At 38.0% G+C, this 17,141-nt stretch overlaps 1 protein-coding gene across 1 annotated transcript; it reads left to right on the forward strand.

The window, feature by feature from the left end:
* The first annotated feature begins 15,244 nt into the window (after positions 1-15,244).
* LOC100669332 (olfactory receptor 4K15-like) lies at positions 15,245-16,352 on the forward strand. Its single transcript, XM_010601005.3, has one exon. It carries the CDS (start codon positions 15,357-15,359, stop codon positions 16,281-16,283), a length of 927 nt encoding a protein of 308 aa, XP_010599307.2. The 5' UTR covers positions 15,245-15,356; the 3' UTR covers positions 16,284-16,352.
* The last annotated feature ends 789 nt before the right edge of the window (positions 16,353-17,141 follow it).

Genomic DNA, 17,141 nt, shown 5'->3' on the forward strand with positions numbered 1-17,141 from the left:
AATATGGGGTCTTTAATATGGGGTCTGTTCTGGAGAATGTTCCATGTGCTTTGGAAAAGAAAATATACTTGACTGCTATTGGGTGGAGTGTTCTGTATATGTCTATGAGATCAAATTGGTTGATTGTGGCGTTTAGATCTTCTGTGTCTTCATTGAGCTTCTTTCTGGATGTTCCGTACTTCACCAAAAGTGGTTTGTTGAGTGTCCTACTATTATTGTTGAGCTGTCTATCTCTCTTTTCAATGCTATTGGAGTTTGTTTTATGTATTTTGGAGCCCTGTCATTGGGAGAGTATTTATTATGGTTGTGTCCTCCTGGAGAATTGACCCTTTAATCATTGTATAGTATCCTTCTTTATCCTTTGTGTTTGTATTTTACTTTAAAGTCTGTTTTGTCAGAATTTAATATTGCCACTTTTGCTCTTTTTTGATTGTTGTTTGCTTGATATATTTTTTTCATCCTTTGACTTTTAGTTTGTTTGTGTTTTTAAGTCTAAGGTGTGTCTCTTGTTGGCAGCATATAGATGAATTGTGTTTTTTTGTCCACTCTGCCACTCTCTGTCTCTTTATTGGTGAATCTAGTCCATTTACATTCAGTATAATTATTGACAGGTAAGAGTTTAAAAAAAAAAAAAAATTTTTTTTTTTTTAAGAGTTTAGTGCTGTCATTTTGATGTCTTTTTTCGTGTGTGTGCTATCAACACTTTCTTTGTTCCACTTAATTTTCTCTGCTGAGTTTTTTTCTTTATGCATTTTCTTTTCATCTTTTTCATTGTTGTTGATTTTGTATTTGCTGAGTCTTTATGTTTTTCTTGTTTTTTTATTTTGATGTGTAGGATTGTGAGTTTCTTTTGTGGTTACCTTAATATTTACCCCTGTTTTTCTAAGTTTATACCAATTTTTTATATCTTTATATCATCTTGACTTCCTTTTTATATGAAAGATCTGCAACTACATTTTTTAGTCCCTCTTTTTTGTTTTAATGTCATCTTTTACATAATGACATGTCTGTTTCCCTATTTTGAGTGTTTTAGCTTTGTTTTATTTTTGTCATTTCCCTATCTGGGTTGATATCTTGTTGCTCTGTCCTGTGTTCTAGTCACGGGTTGTTGTTTGATGTTATCAATTTTCTCAATGGAGGACTCCCTTTAGTATTTCTTGTATTTTTTGTTTTGTTTTTGCAATTCCCTGAACTTCTGCTTATCAGAAATGTCCTAATTTCGCCATCATATTTGAGAGACAGTTTTCTGGATATATGATTCTTGGCAGGCAATTTTTTCTTTGTTCAAGGCTTTATGAATGTCATCCCATTGCCTTCTTGCCTGCATGGTTTCTGCTGAATAATCCGAGCTTGGTTTTATTGACTGTCCTTTGTAGGTGACTTTTTGTTTATCTGTAAAAATTTTCTGTAGCTTCTCTTAAAATTCTCTCTTATCTTTGGTTTTGGCAAGTTTGATTATAATATGTCTGGGTGGCTTTCTTTTGGGATCTACCTCACGTGGGGTTCGATGATCATCTTGGATAGATATCTTCTCATCTTTCATAATATCCAGGAATTTTTCTGCCAATAAATCTTCAACAATTCTGTATTTTTTGTTACCACTCCCCCCCCCCACCCCCGGTACTACAATCCCTCATAGGTTATTCCTTTTGATAGATTCCCACACAATTCTTAGGGTTTCTTCATTTTTTTTTAATTCTTTTATCTGATTTTTGCTCAAATATGTTGGTGTCAAATGCTTTATCTTCAGTCTCACTAATGCTAACTTCCACTGCCTCAGTTCTGCTCCTATGACTTTCTGTTGAGTTTTCTAATTCTGAAATCTTGTTAGTGTTCTGAATTATTGTTTGCTCTCTCTCTATGCATTCTTACAGCTTATTAAATTTGTCATTAAGCTCTTCTCTAATCTTCTTAAGTTCCTCTAATGCTTTGTCTTTGCATTCTTTGGCTTGTCCTGCTTTTTGTCTAATCTCCTTCCTAATCTTTTGAAGAGTTGTATATATTAATCTTCTGTATTCTACCTCCTGTAATTTTAGGAAGTTCTCTTCATCTGGAAGATATTTTTTTCTTCTTTATTTTGGGAGCTTGCTGACACCATCAAGGTCTGCCTCTTTATGTGATTTGATATTGACTGTTGTCTTTGTGCCATCGATAAGTTATTGTATTTGTTTATTTTACATTTGCTTACTGTGTCCTATCTTCTTGTTTTGTTTTGATATGCCCAAATAGGCTGCTCTTGTGAGCTAGTTTGATTACTGGCACCTTTGTAGCTCTAGCATCCTGTCACCAGGTAGTTAGAGCTGTTACTAGGTATGTGAACACAGGAGTCCATTCATTTTTCTTGTACGGATTCAGCTCAGGTGTCCAGGTAGTCAGTCACCAAGTGCGTGGTACAGGTTCCCACCTATGGTCCTAGACAGGCATGGGTGATTGTTGTAGGCACACACATCTGGCCACAGTAGGGGTCACATGCTGGGCAAGGTAGGGGGCTGACAGCCACGCCTGAATGCCTGTAAGGAAAGTATGCCCCTCTTCCCCAGAGCACATAGGTGGGTGCAGTTTGCAACCAGACTATGGGCATTCAGTGCTGTTGGCTGTAAGGACTGGGAGGCACCACTTGTTCTTGGACCCTTGTTGTGGGTGGCTAGGTGGCATGGCTGGAGCCTCTAGTCCTCAGGCCCCTGATGTGGGTAGATGAATACCCTGTTTAATAGGCAGAGTGGTGTCAAATGTCACAAACTTGCCTCCCCACCATATAGCTGAAACAATTGAGATTAGACTTGAGGTACATAACCTGTTGTACTGTGCTAATGAGGGCCTACACTCTTGAAATGGGCCAACACACAGCTATGAAGGGGCAGAAGACATTCAATGTCCATGGATCCCTTATGCCTGTGCCTAAGCAAAGGAGCTGTTTCTGCCCTAAGTTCCCAGCTTAGAAGAGCCAGCAGATTATTTTTCCCTGTTTGTTATTTTTTTTCCCTCTCCAAGGCAGGGAGAATGGCTCAGAGCCCTTGAGAGGTCCTACTTCCAGTCCAGGGGAGGTGTCAATCACTGAAGCTGGCTTGGACCCAGTGCAGAGTAGGAAGGGGGCAGGTAAATGGGAGAGGTTTTTCCCAAAGGGGTGTTTCTTGATCTGCACGGTAGGTTAGACACATGTACTTATCTTTTGCCGACTGAGCACTACTTTTCACTGATTCTGGAGACGTGAGCAGTCTCTGCGACACTCAGTCTCTCCCCATGTGGAAAACACATCCCGAATGCCTTTGCTTGTCTCACTGCACTTGCGCCAGCAGATCTAGCCTGCAGGGTCCTGGTTCCCAGCAGGTCAGGTCTGGCAACTCCTCACTGCTTCTGAACTGTCTTTCCCTCCCCCACCCACTCAGTCCGATTCCTCAACTTGGTGTTTGATGTTCAGGGCTCCTAGATTGTCATATACAATCTATTCACTTGTTTTTTCAGGTCTTTGTTGTAAGAGGGACCACAGGAAACATCTGACTGCTTTGCCATCTTGGCGGTCCCATCTTAACAATTTCTGGTAGGAGAAATATCCTGTGTTAGCAATTGAGCTAATTGCCTTCTCTCATTAACATACTACCCATGCCTCTGCCTCTTTATCGCCAGTAATCATTTTAGCTGATATCACATTTTAATTTGAGGCAATCATCTTCATCTTCTGATGTCTACTATTTGAAAGAGAAACCCATACCCCAAGGTGAAGTTATACTTTTGAAATACAAAAAAAACCTGCTGCTGTTGAGTCAGTTTTGACTCATAGCAACCCCACAGGACAGAGTAGAACTTTCCCATAGAGTTTCCAAGGAGCGCCTGGTGGATTTGAACTGCTGACCTTTTGGTTATCAGCTGTAGCAGTTAACCACTACACCACCCGGGTTTCCACTTTTGAAATAGTGTGGGATAAACAGTAGAATGGAATAAAATTTAATATGACCAAAAAAAAAAAAAAAAAAACCCAAACCCAGTGCCGTCGAGTCAATTCCGACTCATATCGACCATATAGGACAGAGTAGAACTGCCCCATAGAGTTTCCAAAGATTGCCTGGCGGATTTGAACTGCTGACCCTTTGGTTAGCAGCCATAGCACTTAACCACTACACCACCGGGGTTTCAAATTTAATATGAAGTAGGCTTTAAACAATGTTCAATTCACGTTGCTCCTTTATAACCTTACCTTTTTGCAAGGCCATGTTGATTCTTTCCTGAAACATGGAATTAAAAAAAAAAAAAAAAGAACGAATATAGGACTGTATCATATAATGATTACAATAATGATAATAAAGTCAAATTTATGCTTAACGATCACTATATAGTTTATAAATTGTATCTTTATATATTATCTTAGTTGATACAAGATACCTTAGGGTTAGAAGAAGATTATACTTCTATTACTGACAGTGTTAAAATCATGGAATAGAGAGTCTCATCTCCCAAGCAGAACATTTATTGAGGCATTACCCATAATGGGAGCAGGTGATTCTGAGAAAATGGCATTTCATGGACCTCAGCCCTTGATGGTGTGCCCCAGGAGCTCTCTGCTTGTCAGGTTGTAGATGAAGAGCTTCCACTTGGCCAGGCTCTGATGCAAGGACCTCCATTTCTTCGTTAATGTGTATGTGTGGATGGTGAGGTGACCAGAGGCTTCAGCGATTCACAGGCAGCAGCTGGGAGCACTGTCCTTCTCCATACAGTAAATATACTCATGCATTTCAAGTGTTATAAATATTTTCCAAAAATTATAAAAATTCTTAATAATCATGAGTTTAATAAAGACATGATATTCTGTTATATGCATGTTTCGTTATTTACATATTTTTTACTATTTAGGTATTTTCTGCAAGTTTACGATCTTTTTCTTTTAAATAATAAAAAAAAAAAACCTGATGCTATTGATCAATTCAAACTTATAGTGACCCTATAGGACAGACTAGTACTACCCCCATAGGGTTTGCCATCCAGCCAGCGTCAGGAGAATTCAAACAGCTGACCTTTTAATTAGCAGTCGAACTCTTAACCACTACACTACCAGGACTCCTAGAGTTAAATTAGGAAGACAAAATATGAGTGTTCTAAAGGTTCTTGATATATTTTTCAAAATTCCTTTTCAGAGTATTTTTCTCACTGCATAGTAAACACAGAGTTTTGCATCGAGTGTAAAATTTTTTTAGTATATAACTTGAATATGTTTATTTATTGAACAAGTTTAATGACTGCTGTTTTATTTTGCATTGCCTTGATTCCTAATGAAGTTTTCATCTCTGGTGAATTGCCCTCACATTTCATATCCTATTAGAGGCTTAGTATTGTTTTCATCAACCTGTTATACTTTTGCTATGTTAAGATGAGTAAGCCTTTTCCTGTAATTATTTGTGAGTTTTTCAAGTTTACAAAGAGCAAAATTCACTTTTTGTTGTTTGCATTTCTAAGGATTTTGACAAATGCAGCATCATAAGTCCAACACCACAGTTTCATACAGAACATTTCCTTCACCCCAAAAGTTTCCCCATGCTACCCCGTATATAAATGGCTTCTTTTAATCAGCAAAATGCATTCAAAATTCATCTATTTTGTTATGTGAATCGATTGTTGTTGTCATTGTTAGTTGCCTCATTTCTTTTACCACTGACTCCAACCCACTAGCTTTCCATTATATAGATGTATCACATTTTATTTATTCAGTTGCCAGACAATGGATATTTGGGTGCTTTCTGGTTTGGGAGGATTATGAATGAAATTTCTACAGGTACTCATGTACAGATTTTTGTGTGAAGATGTTTTCATTTTTCTCAAGTACATGTCTAGGAATGAGATTACAGGGTCTTATGCTGGCTGTATAAAAAAAAATAAGATATAATTAGTATACAATAAACCAAACATACTCAAAGTGCACAATTTGTTTTGTCATGTGTGTTTCAGAAACCATCACCACAATCAAGATATATCCCTCTGTATGTACCACAGGATTTATCTGTTAACTTGTTGATTGCTATTTGCATTGTGCCAGCCTGACGTATTGGGAGTGTGGGGAGATCTGGAGCCTCCACTCTCCTACAGGAGCATGTGAGGCATCTACACAACACCTCCAAGTTCCATGGACCACATTTTGAAATTCTCTGTTATAGAATATCCCTCTAGTTCTTCCCAGGTTTTTTTATGTTTTGATTTTTCACCCTTTCTTGGCCTTTGTTTGCAATCAGTTAATTAAGTCCGAATGTCCTACCCCTGAAGGGCAGTGGTGCTACAGTGGTAAAATTCTCACTTTCCATGAGGAGATCCAAGTTTGAATCTGGCCAATACACCTCACGCACAACCACCACCCATGTGTCAGTGGAGGTTTGCGTGTTCTTATGGTGTTGAACAGGTTTCAGCAGATCTCCCAGACTAAGATGGACTAGGAAGAAATCCTGATGATCTTCCTCCAAACAACAGCCAATGAAAACCCTATGGATCACAATGGTCTGATCTCAATGTGCATGAGGTTGCAATGAATCTGGGGCCCACTAGACAGGAGCTAACAACAAACATCCTATCCCTGAAATGCTTATTCCCTCAGTCCCATCTCTGTCTACAGCCATCTCATGATTTAGGTGGGCATAAGCAGGGAACTTCTGCAATAGCCTCCAATTGTACTGTGGGGGCTTCTGTATTGCTGTGATGCTGGAAACTATACCACCGGTATTCAGATATCAGCAGGGTCACCCATTGAGAACAGGTTTCAGCTGAGCTTCTAAGCTAAGAAAGGCTAGGAAGAAAGACCCGTTAGCCTACCTCTAAAAAGAATTAGACAGTGAAAACCTTATGAATAGCAGTGGAACACTGTCTGATATACTGCTGGAAGATGAGCCCCTCAGGTTGGAAGGTACTGAAAAGATGATTGGGGAAGAGCTGCCTCCTCAAAGTAGAGTTGACCTTTATGACGTGGATGGAGTCAAGCTTTCGGGACCTTCATTTGCTGATGTGGCAGGATTCAAAATGAGAAGAAATGGCTACAAATGTCCGTTAATAATTGGAATCTGGAATGCGTGAAGTATGAACCTAGGAAAATTGGAAATTGTCAAAAATGAAACGGAACATATAGAGATTGCTGTCCTAGGCATTAGTGTGCTGAAATGGACTGATATTGGTCATTTTGAATTGGACAATCATTATGGTCTGTTATGCTGGAATGACAATTTGAAGAGGAATGGGTTGCATTCACCATCAAAAAGCACACTTCAAGATCTATCCTGAAGTACAACACTGTCAGTAATAGAATAATATTCATACATCTACAAGGAAGACCAGTTAATACAACTATTATTCAAATTTACACACCAACCACTAAGGCCAAAGATGAAGAAATTGAAGATTTTTACCAATTTCTGCAGTCTGAAATTGACCAAACATGCAATCAGAACACACTGATAATTACTGGTGATTGGAATGGAAAAGTTGGAAACAAAGAAGTAGGATAGGTAGCCAGAAAATATGACCTTGGTGATAGAAACTATGTCAGAGATTGCATGATTAATTTTTGCAAGACTGGCTTCTTCACTGCAAATACCTTTTTTCACCAACATGAATGGCAGCTATACACATGGACCTCACCAGATGGAATACACAGGAAACAAATAGGCTACATCTGTGGAAAGAGACAATGGAAAAACTCAATATCATCAGTCAGAACAAGGCCAGGGGCCAACTACAGATCAGACCATCAATTACTCATATGCAGGCTCAAGTCAAACTGAAGAAAAGTAGGACAAGTCCACAAGAGCCAAAGTATGAATTTGAGTATATCTCACCTGAATTTAGAGACCATCTCTAGAATAGATTTGATGTCTTGACCACTAATGACTGTAGACCAGATGTGTTGTGGTATGACGTCAAGGGCATCATACATGTAGAAAGCAAGAGGTCATTAAAAAGACAGTAGAGAAAGAAAAGACCTAAATGGATTTCAGAAGAGACTGAAACTTCCTCTTGTACATCGAATAGCTAAATCAAAAGGAAAAAATTATGAAATAAAAGAGTTGAACAGAAGATTTCAAAAGGCGGCTCGAGAAGACAAAGAAAAGTATTATGATGGCATGTGCAAAAACCTGGATATACAAAACCAGAAGGGAAGAACACACTTAGCATTTCTCAAGCTGAAAGAACTGCAGAGAAAATTCAAGCTTTGAGTTGCAATATAGATGGAATCTATGTGGAAAATATTAAATGACTCAGGAAGCATCAAAAGAATATGGAAGAAATACACAGAGTCAGTATACCAAAAACAATTGGTCGATGTTCAAACATTTCAGGAGGTACCATATGATCAGGATCAGGTGGTACTGAAGGAAGAAATCCAAGCTGCTCTGAAGGCATTGGTAAAGAACAAGGCTCTGGGAATTGATGGAATACCTATTGAGATGTCTCAAAAAAAGATGTAGTGCTGGAAGTGCTTACTTGTCTATCTCAAGAAATTTGGAAGACACCTACTTGGCCAACTGACTGGCAGAGATCTATATTTATGCCTATTCCCAAGAATGGTGATCCCACCAAATGTGGAAATTATGGAACAATATCATTAATACCACATGCAAGCAAAATTTTGCTGGAGATAATTCAAAAACAGCTGCAGCAGTATACTGGCAGAGAACTGCCAGAAACTCAAGCCGAATTTAGAACAGGACATGGAACCAAGGATATCATTGCTGATGTCAGATGGATCCTGGCTGAAAGCAGAGAATACCAGAAAGATGTTTTCCTGTATTTTATTGACCATGCTAAGGCATCCAACTCTGTGGATCATAACAAACCATGGATAACACAGGGGAGAATGGGAATGCTGGAACACTTAATTGTGCTCATTAGGAATCTGTACATGGACCAAGAGGCAGTTGTTTGAACAGAAAAGGGGGTACTGAGTGGTTTAAAGTCAGGAAAAGTGTGCATCAGGGTTGTATCCTTTCACCATACCTGTTCAATATATATCTTGAGCAAATAATCCAAGAAGCTGCACTATATGAAGAAGAACATGGCATCAGGATTGGAGGAAGACTCATTAACAACCTGCGTTATGCAGATGCACAGCCTTGCTTGCTGAAAGTGAAGAGGTCTTGAAGCACTTACTGATGAAGATCAAAGACCACAGCCTTCAGTATGGATTACGCCTCAACATAAAGAAAACAAAAATCCTCACAACTGGGCCAATGAGCAACATCATGATAAACAGAGAAAAGATCGAGGTTGTCAAGGATTTAATTTTACTTGGATCCACAATCAACTCCCATGGAAACAGCAGCCAAAAAATCAAAAGATGCATTACTTTGGGCAAATCATCTGCAAGATATTTCTTTAAAGTGTTAAAAAGCAAAGATGTCACCCTGAGGACTAAGGTGTGCCTGACCTAAGCCATGGCGTTTTCAGTCACCCATATGGAAGCGAAAGTTGGACGATGAATAAGGAAGATTGAAGAAGAACTGCCCCTTTTGATTTGTGGTGTTGATGAAGAATATTGAATATACCATGCACTGCCAAAAGAACTAACAAATCTGTCTTGGAAGAAGTACAACCAGAATGCTCCTTAGAAGCAAGGATGATGAGACTATGTCTCATGTACTTTGGACAAGTTATCAGGAGAAATCTATCCCTGGAGAAGGACATCAAGCTTGGTAAAGCAGAGAGTCAGTGAAAAAGAGGAAGACCCTCAAGGAGATGAATTGACACAGTGGCTGCAACAAAGGGCTCAGCATAGCAACAATTGTGAGTATGGCATGGGACTCAGCAATGTTTCTTTCTGTTGTGCATAGGGGAGCTATGAGCAGGAACCGACGAGACGGTACCTAACAACAACAAACAACGATAACAACAACAAAAAAAAAAGCTCTGAAATCTTGCCCGTGAATAAATATTAATAAGATATCAATGCCACACTACTTACAAGAGGCTAACAATAGATTTGGAGATTGATTCTTAGAAGCGTAAATCCCTAGGTAGAAATAATACTTGCTAGTTTTTTTAGTCTAAGATATAAAAAGACTTCTTAGCCATAGTCCCTCTGGGACAAAATTATCCTAATGACAAATACATTTTCATCTCCACCTCCTCTGAAATAAAGTGTGGAAAGTACAAGTGAGGCAGATTGCAAGCTGTATGAGAAGATCACATTTCTAATGTCATGATAGCTCAGGTTATTCCAGTGGACCTTCTGAAATAGTCGATAAATCCCAACCCTCTTTGTAAAGTCTATACGCCAATCCAGCAATGACTCGCCTGTAAGTTTTGATATTTGCGTCACTTCAAAATGCTCTTTGTAGACAATCTATTTTAATATAGTATTCTATTTCTTTTAATTCTGTCAGTGAGATTGAATTTGTCTCACCATGTTTGAACTCCCCCTAACTATCCTGAGAAGAGCTAATTGTTTATATGCCACTCAACCTCGTGTCTGCAAAAGCACATCTTCCTCTTTCGCAGACTCAGCCACTGTGATCTCTGAGTTTATTCTGTAGTTGTAGGGCACATAATGTGGTTCTTCTGTGAATGACCAGTGTGTTCCCTTAAATTGCTTCTTTACACAGGTATTACATATGTAATGTGGTTGTTGCATTGATCTCCACATGCATAATTAGGCAAACACACAGTTTTAGAATGCTTAGACTACTATTTACATAATGAAAATTTCAGCTTTGTCGCTTATTTGTCATAGGATGAGGTCAGTTGTTTAACTTCATTGAGATTATGTAATATATAGAATAAAACTACACTTTAAGGGTTATTATGAGCATTTTAGATTTTATATCTATATAATCTAAATATATACAAATTTTTATATGGCATTATATATGTTTATGTATAATACCTAGAATAATATATTCTATATATATTTGTGTATACTGTATACATTTGTATTTACTCTCACATGTACTTGTATGCATATGTATATACATATATATAGGCGCCAAAAACTTGTTGCTGTTGAGTCGCTTGTGACTCATTAGCGACCCTACAGAATGGAGTAGAACTTCCCCATAGGGTTTCCAAGGAGACGCTGATGGATTCAAACTGTTGACCGTTTGGTCAGCAGCCATAGCTCTTTGCCACTATGCTACCAGGCTCCAAAAATATACCTCTATATATCTATCTATACATATCTATATCTATACATATCTATTTCTCAATAATCTTATAAAATGCTTTGTAGAATTCCTAGCACATAATGAGTATAAGAAATGGTGGCTATTACTATCTCATCCAAATACTTTAGAAATAAATATAACAATCTAATTATAGTCTGTAATAGTTTCTAGATTTTTACAGACATTTTCTTTCTGCCATGACGAAATCTAGCATTTTATACACACACACATACACACACACAACATCAGTTCTAAGTAACTCAGTAAAACAAATGTTGTCCAAGTGGAAAAATTACTGAATGGAGGGGGGAGAGTCCTATCTAGTTTTTTTTTTTTCCCCCCAGTTGTTTTAACGGCCTTTTTGGTTATTCTAATAAAAAAATTCTTGATAAATAATTTAGCAATATTTATGGCACATCGTTCCATTCTTAGTTTATATTTAATTACAGAGATTATTTCAGGCTCCATACTTTCAAAAGCCTCATATTATTTGTGCCTAGGCTTGAGTGCCTCATCTGGTTGCTAAATGAAGTATCTACAATTTAGTACTCAGAAAGAGCCAATACATACACACTCAACCTAATTCTTCTACCTTTATCTGGATAAGTTTGAACTCTATCTTTTCTTTTATGCAGGCCTTTCTGCTTGCTTCTTGTGATGACTTTTTTTCCCTTTAAGAATTAATTTATTAATTTTGCCTTTTACTTCTATGATGGTTTTGGGCCAGAAGGACACACCCATATGATTTTCCATAAGATTCCTATTAATTTCCAAAGATGTAGAGTGTATGGAATTACTCAAAATTAAATAGTTCTACCCTTAAAAAAAAATAAAAATATATATATATATTTTTTCCCCTTAGCATGTCATCTAACTTAGGACTTATAGTACCAAGAGATCCAGAAATTCTGTTTATGTTCAGATATTCTCTTGTCTCTTATTATTTACAAAATTTCACCCAAATTCATGCCATGTAATAGGTTTTTTTTAATATATATTCAAAGCTATCCATTTAAAATTGATTCATACGTAAACAGCTCTAAGTAATAAGCCTTCTGATTTTCAATATCTGTTTCTATTTTTACATTATTTCTCAGCTATATAATAGGAAGAATATGCTGATAAATGTTAAGAAAAATGAATCAAATGGAGAGTTTTATCATAGTGCTTGGAGCACTTTACCAATGCTCAGTAAGTTACCATAATTATGTTGGAGAAATATAAACAGTCTGTAGACGCCCTTCCTCCTTCCTCCCTTCTACCCTCCTCCCAACCTGCCTCTCTCCTTCCTTTCTTTCCTTCCTTCGTTTTTTATGTCCTTCCTTTCTTTCTTTTTATCAGTTATGCTTTAGTCATGGTTTCAAGATGATAGAATGTAAGTTGACTTTTTTGAAATTTTTCATGATTTGATGTTCAAAAAATTCAATTAATCACTTATGACTTACTTGCTCGGTGGCTTGGCTTCTCTTGTCTATAAACAAGGAAGGAGTCCTGGTGGTACAGTAGTTAAGCGCTCAGCAGTTAACCAAAAGGTCAATGGTTTGAACACAGCATCAGTTCGGCAGAAGAAAGATGTAGCAGTCTGCTTCCTCAAATCTTATGGGGAAGTTCTACTCTGTCCTAGAGGGTTGCTATGAGTCAGAATGGACTTGATGGCAATGAGCTTTTATACACAAGGACAGAATGATAATACAACAATTTGTATTTCATCAATCATTATTCTGCCTGCTGTAACTGCATTATATTCATTCATGCACGCATACAATCATTCATATTATTATTTATGAATCTATTCATTAATTTGGCAACTGTGGTGAGGAAAAATCTTGTTTGCTTTGCTTGTGGAGTTTAGAATCAAATCCAGTCACCTGAGAGGTCACAATTTCAGCTTACTTATTTAAAATAAATAGCAACAAAATGAGTAATTTTTTTTTATATATACATTTTTACTTTGAGTTTTGGGTCCGAATTCGCCAGTTGCTCCTTGGAAACCCTGTAGTGCAATTCTACTCTGTCGTATAAGGTCGTTATGAGTCAGAATGTACTTGATGGCAACAGGTTTGGTTTTTGGTTTCTTGAGTTTCTAAGAATGTCTTAGACTGCTCTCTGATCAATTGAACCTCTGGTATTCCATCTTTCTCTGGTAACTCCTTGTAGTAAGGCATGGTTTATTTTAAGAGATTAAAGCTCAAGATAATATATGGCCAATTACAAGGATGTACAAGCCTATTTATGAGCCTCCTACACCTGGTGCTAGGCAAAAGTACCAGCTAGATGAAATAGTTGGAAATTTAAACTCATTCCTTATCCTTCTTCAACTCTTCACTGGTACTTGCAATTTCTATGAGGGAATTTTATCTCCTTTAGCGTAAGTCTTTGGTTCCCATAGAAACAGCATCCTTCATAACCACACTCTTGCAGCACTGGCACTCGCATTTGTCCAGTAAAGGTGACATATGAAGATGTGACCTCTCAAACTCACTGTTAAGAACTCACTCAATATACTTTTCCTATAGTCACCATTGTTTTAAAAATTTTGTTTAACAACTGAATTTATCAATGTATAAGCTTTTTCACTATACTTTTTAAATAACAAAACATTATCCCCTGTGTGTTGTAATTAAAGATAATTTTTAATTTTATCACTTTACTTATTTGATTTTTTTAATTAGAAAAAATAGAACCTTATCAATTCAAAAGAGCTTTACTGTTTTTATAATCTGATAAAAGAGATGTTGTTGTTGTATGTTCTCGAGCTGATTCCAGATCATATTCACCCTATAGAATAGAGTGAAACTGACCCATAGAGTTTCCTAGTCTATAATCTTTGTGAAAACAGCCAAGTCTTTTCTCTTTCAGAACAGCTGGTGAGTTTGAATTTCCAACATCTCTGTTAGCAGCTGAGTGCTTAACCACTGCACCAACAGAGCTCTTCATTAAAAAGATTATACACACTCATTGCAGAAAAAAATACCTCAGTAAATACAGAAATGTATACAGAATAAAATGATTCTTACCCAGAGATAACTACTGTTAACACTGCCATAGGCCTGTGCAAGGTTTTCTGTATGCACATTGTTGAAACAGTTAAAAGAGATCTCTACCAGATGATTTTAGCAAATAAATTTCATATTCCTATAGTACTTTTCTTTCATTCCAGGTAAAGAAACAGAGTTTTGAACCATTAAGAATGTTTACTTTGTCTTACTGCAGGTTTCACTAGCTGTCTGGAAAAAGGGGCCTGATGACCTTGGAATCCTAAAATGGAGCAGGGGCAAGGGGAGAAATTAACTGACTTTTTGTGAATGAAGGAAAGTAGAGACAGAAGTAACTAAAGATAGACTTTACCATTTGACTATTTTGACCAAGGTGAGAAAACATCTTTGTTGATGGTGTTAGCTGATGAGTCAGTTCCGACTCATGGTGACCCCATGTGTGCAGAGTAGAACTGATCCGTGGGGTTTTCAAGGTTGTGACTCTTTGGAAGCAACATGGAAATGTTTTCATCATTGATGGAAATAAGGCCTACTACCTAATATCTATGGGCCCGGCACTATTCTAAATATTTCACCTTTTATAACTCTTAATTTTTATTAAAAAAAAAATTTTATGAGGTATATATCATTATTCTTCCAGTTTACAGATGCGAAAACTGAGCCACAAAGAAGTTAATTAACTTGCCCAAGGTCATACTGCTAGGAATTATGAGAGATAGAATTTGAAATCTGTCACTTTAACTCTCGCGCTTCATTGTCCTATTTATTAGGAATTTTACAGAAGGTGAGGTGTAAAAATTGTGTTTTTTAGAATAGAGCTGCATACATAGTCACTGCAAAAGAAATGATTGCAGACAATGTGTATTTGCATGCTAATGAGGATTAAAAGGAGCCCTGGTGACATAATGATGAAGCACTCAGCTGATAACTGAAACTTTGGTGACTTGGACCCACCAGCGGCTCCATGGGCAAAAGACCTCACGCTCTACTCCTGTAAAGATTACAGTCTAGGAAACCTTATGGGGCAGTTCTACTCTGTTCTACAGGGTCCACTGAGCCTGAATCTCCTCAACAGCATACAACAACAAAGTGAGGGTCTGTAGCACATAGGTGTATAGAGTGAGATTTGACGCCAGGCTTGGCTTTGCTCCCTTACTCCCACAATCCAATGATATTATTTGCATTTCAATGTCACTTTTCAGGAAATTTACTGATCTGATCTCAGGAACTTGAAACCATGGACCAAGGAAATAACTCAAGAGTGACTCAATTTGTGTTGCACAGTCTTTCAGGTCCTCAAGAGCTACAACATATCTATTTTGCATTTTTCACACTCTTCTATTCATCCGTTGTGCTGGGAAACCTCCTTATTGTGCTCACGGTCCTCTCTGAACCTGCTCTACACACACCCATGTACTTCCTGCTCAGCAACCTCTCCTTCATCGATGTGTGTCTATCCACCTTTGCCACTCCCAAAATGATTGTTGACTTCCTCAAGGAGCACAGGACCATCTCCTTTGAGGGCTGCATGGCTCAGGTATTCTTTCATCACGTATTTGCTGGTGGTGAAATGATGCTCCTTGTAGCCATGGCATATGACAGATATGTAGCCATATGTCGACCCCTCCACTATGCAGCCATCATGAGTGTACACAAGTGTACAGTCTTTGTTGTGGGCTCCTGGCTCATTGGGGTCCTACACTCGGTAAGCCAGTTGGTCTTCATAGTAAACCTTCCATTCTGTGGTCCAAATAAAGTGGACAGCTTTTTCTGTGACCTCCCCTTGATTATCAAACTTGCCTGCACTGATACCTATATCCTTGAGATATTAATGATTTCAGACAGTGATGTAATGGCTATGAGCTCTTTTGTGCTCTTGCTCATCTCCTACACACTCATCCTGATCACTGTGAGACGCCGATCCTCAGTGGGTATGGCCAAGGCCCGGGCCACCCTGACTGCCCATGTCACTGTGGTGACCCTCTTCTTTGGGCCCTGCATCTTCATCTATGCCTGGCCTTTCAGCAACTTCCTAGTGAATAAGGTCCTGTCAATATTCTATACGGTTTTCATCCCGCTCTTAAACCCTTTGATCTACACATTAAGAAATAAGGAGGTAGTATCAGCAATGCAGAAACTGAGTAGGCAACAAGTGAGTTTCTAACAGTTTCTTAGCTTTCGCTTGTGATAATGACAACCGTAATAAAGGGACTCAGTTATATCCTTTCCTATTAAAACTGTATTTGAACTAAGAAATTAAAAACATGTAGATAACTTCTTGTATTTGTTGTTGTTTTTAAGTGCCGTCAAGTCAGCTCCGGCTCATGGTGACCCTGTGTAGCACAGAATGAAACACTGCACCATCCTTACAATTGTTGTTATGCTTGAGCCCATTGTTGCAGCCACTGTGTTAGTCACTGATCCTCCTGACAACATGTTCAAAGTATGTGAAATGCAGTCTCACCATCCTTGCTTCTAAGGAGCATTCTGGTTGTACTTCCTCCAAGACAAATTTGTTCAGTCTTTTGGCAGTCCATGGTATATTCAATATTCTTCCCCAACACAATTCAATTGTGTCAATCCTTCTTTGGTATTCCATATTCATTGTCCAGGTTTCACATGCACATGATGCAGTTGAAAATACCATGGCTTGGGTCAGGTGCACCATAGTCTTCAAGGTGACATCTTTGCTTTTCAGCACTTTAAAGAGGTCCTTTGCAGAAGATTTGCCCAATGCAATGCGTCTTTGGTTCCTTGGCTGCTGTTTCCATAGGAGTTGATTGTGGATCCAAGCAAAGTGAAATCCTTGACAACCTCAGTCTTTTCTCTATTTATCATGATGTTGCTTAATGGTCCAGTTGTGAGGATTTGTGTTTTCTTTATGTTGAAGTGTAATCCATACTGAAGGCTGCGTGCTTTGATCTTCATCAGTAAATGCTTCAAGTCCTCTTCACTTTCAGCAAGCAAGGCTGTGTCATCTGCATAACGCAGGCTGTTAATGAGTCTTCCTCCAATCCTGATG

This window comes from Loxodonta africana, chromosome 10 (genome assembly GCF_030014295.1).
Source record: "Loxodonta africana isolate mLoxAfr1 chromosome 10, mLoxAfr1.hap2, whole genome shotgun sequence".
NCBI classification, from domain to species: Eukaryota; Metazoa; Chordata; class Mammalia; order Proboscidea; family Elephantidae; genus Loxodonta; species Loxodonta africana.

Excerpts from the sequence above, each read along its gene's own strand:
- LOC100669332 (XM_010601005.3), top strand. The coding sequence starts at position 15,357 with ATGGACCAAGGAAATAACTCAAGAGTGACTCAATTTGTGTTGCACAGT.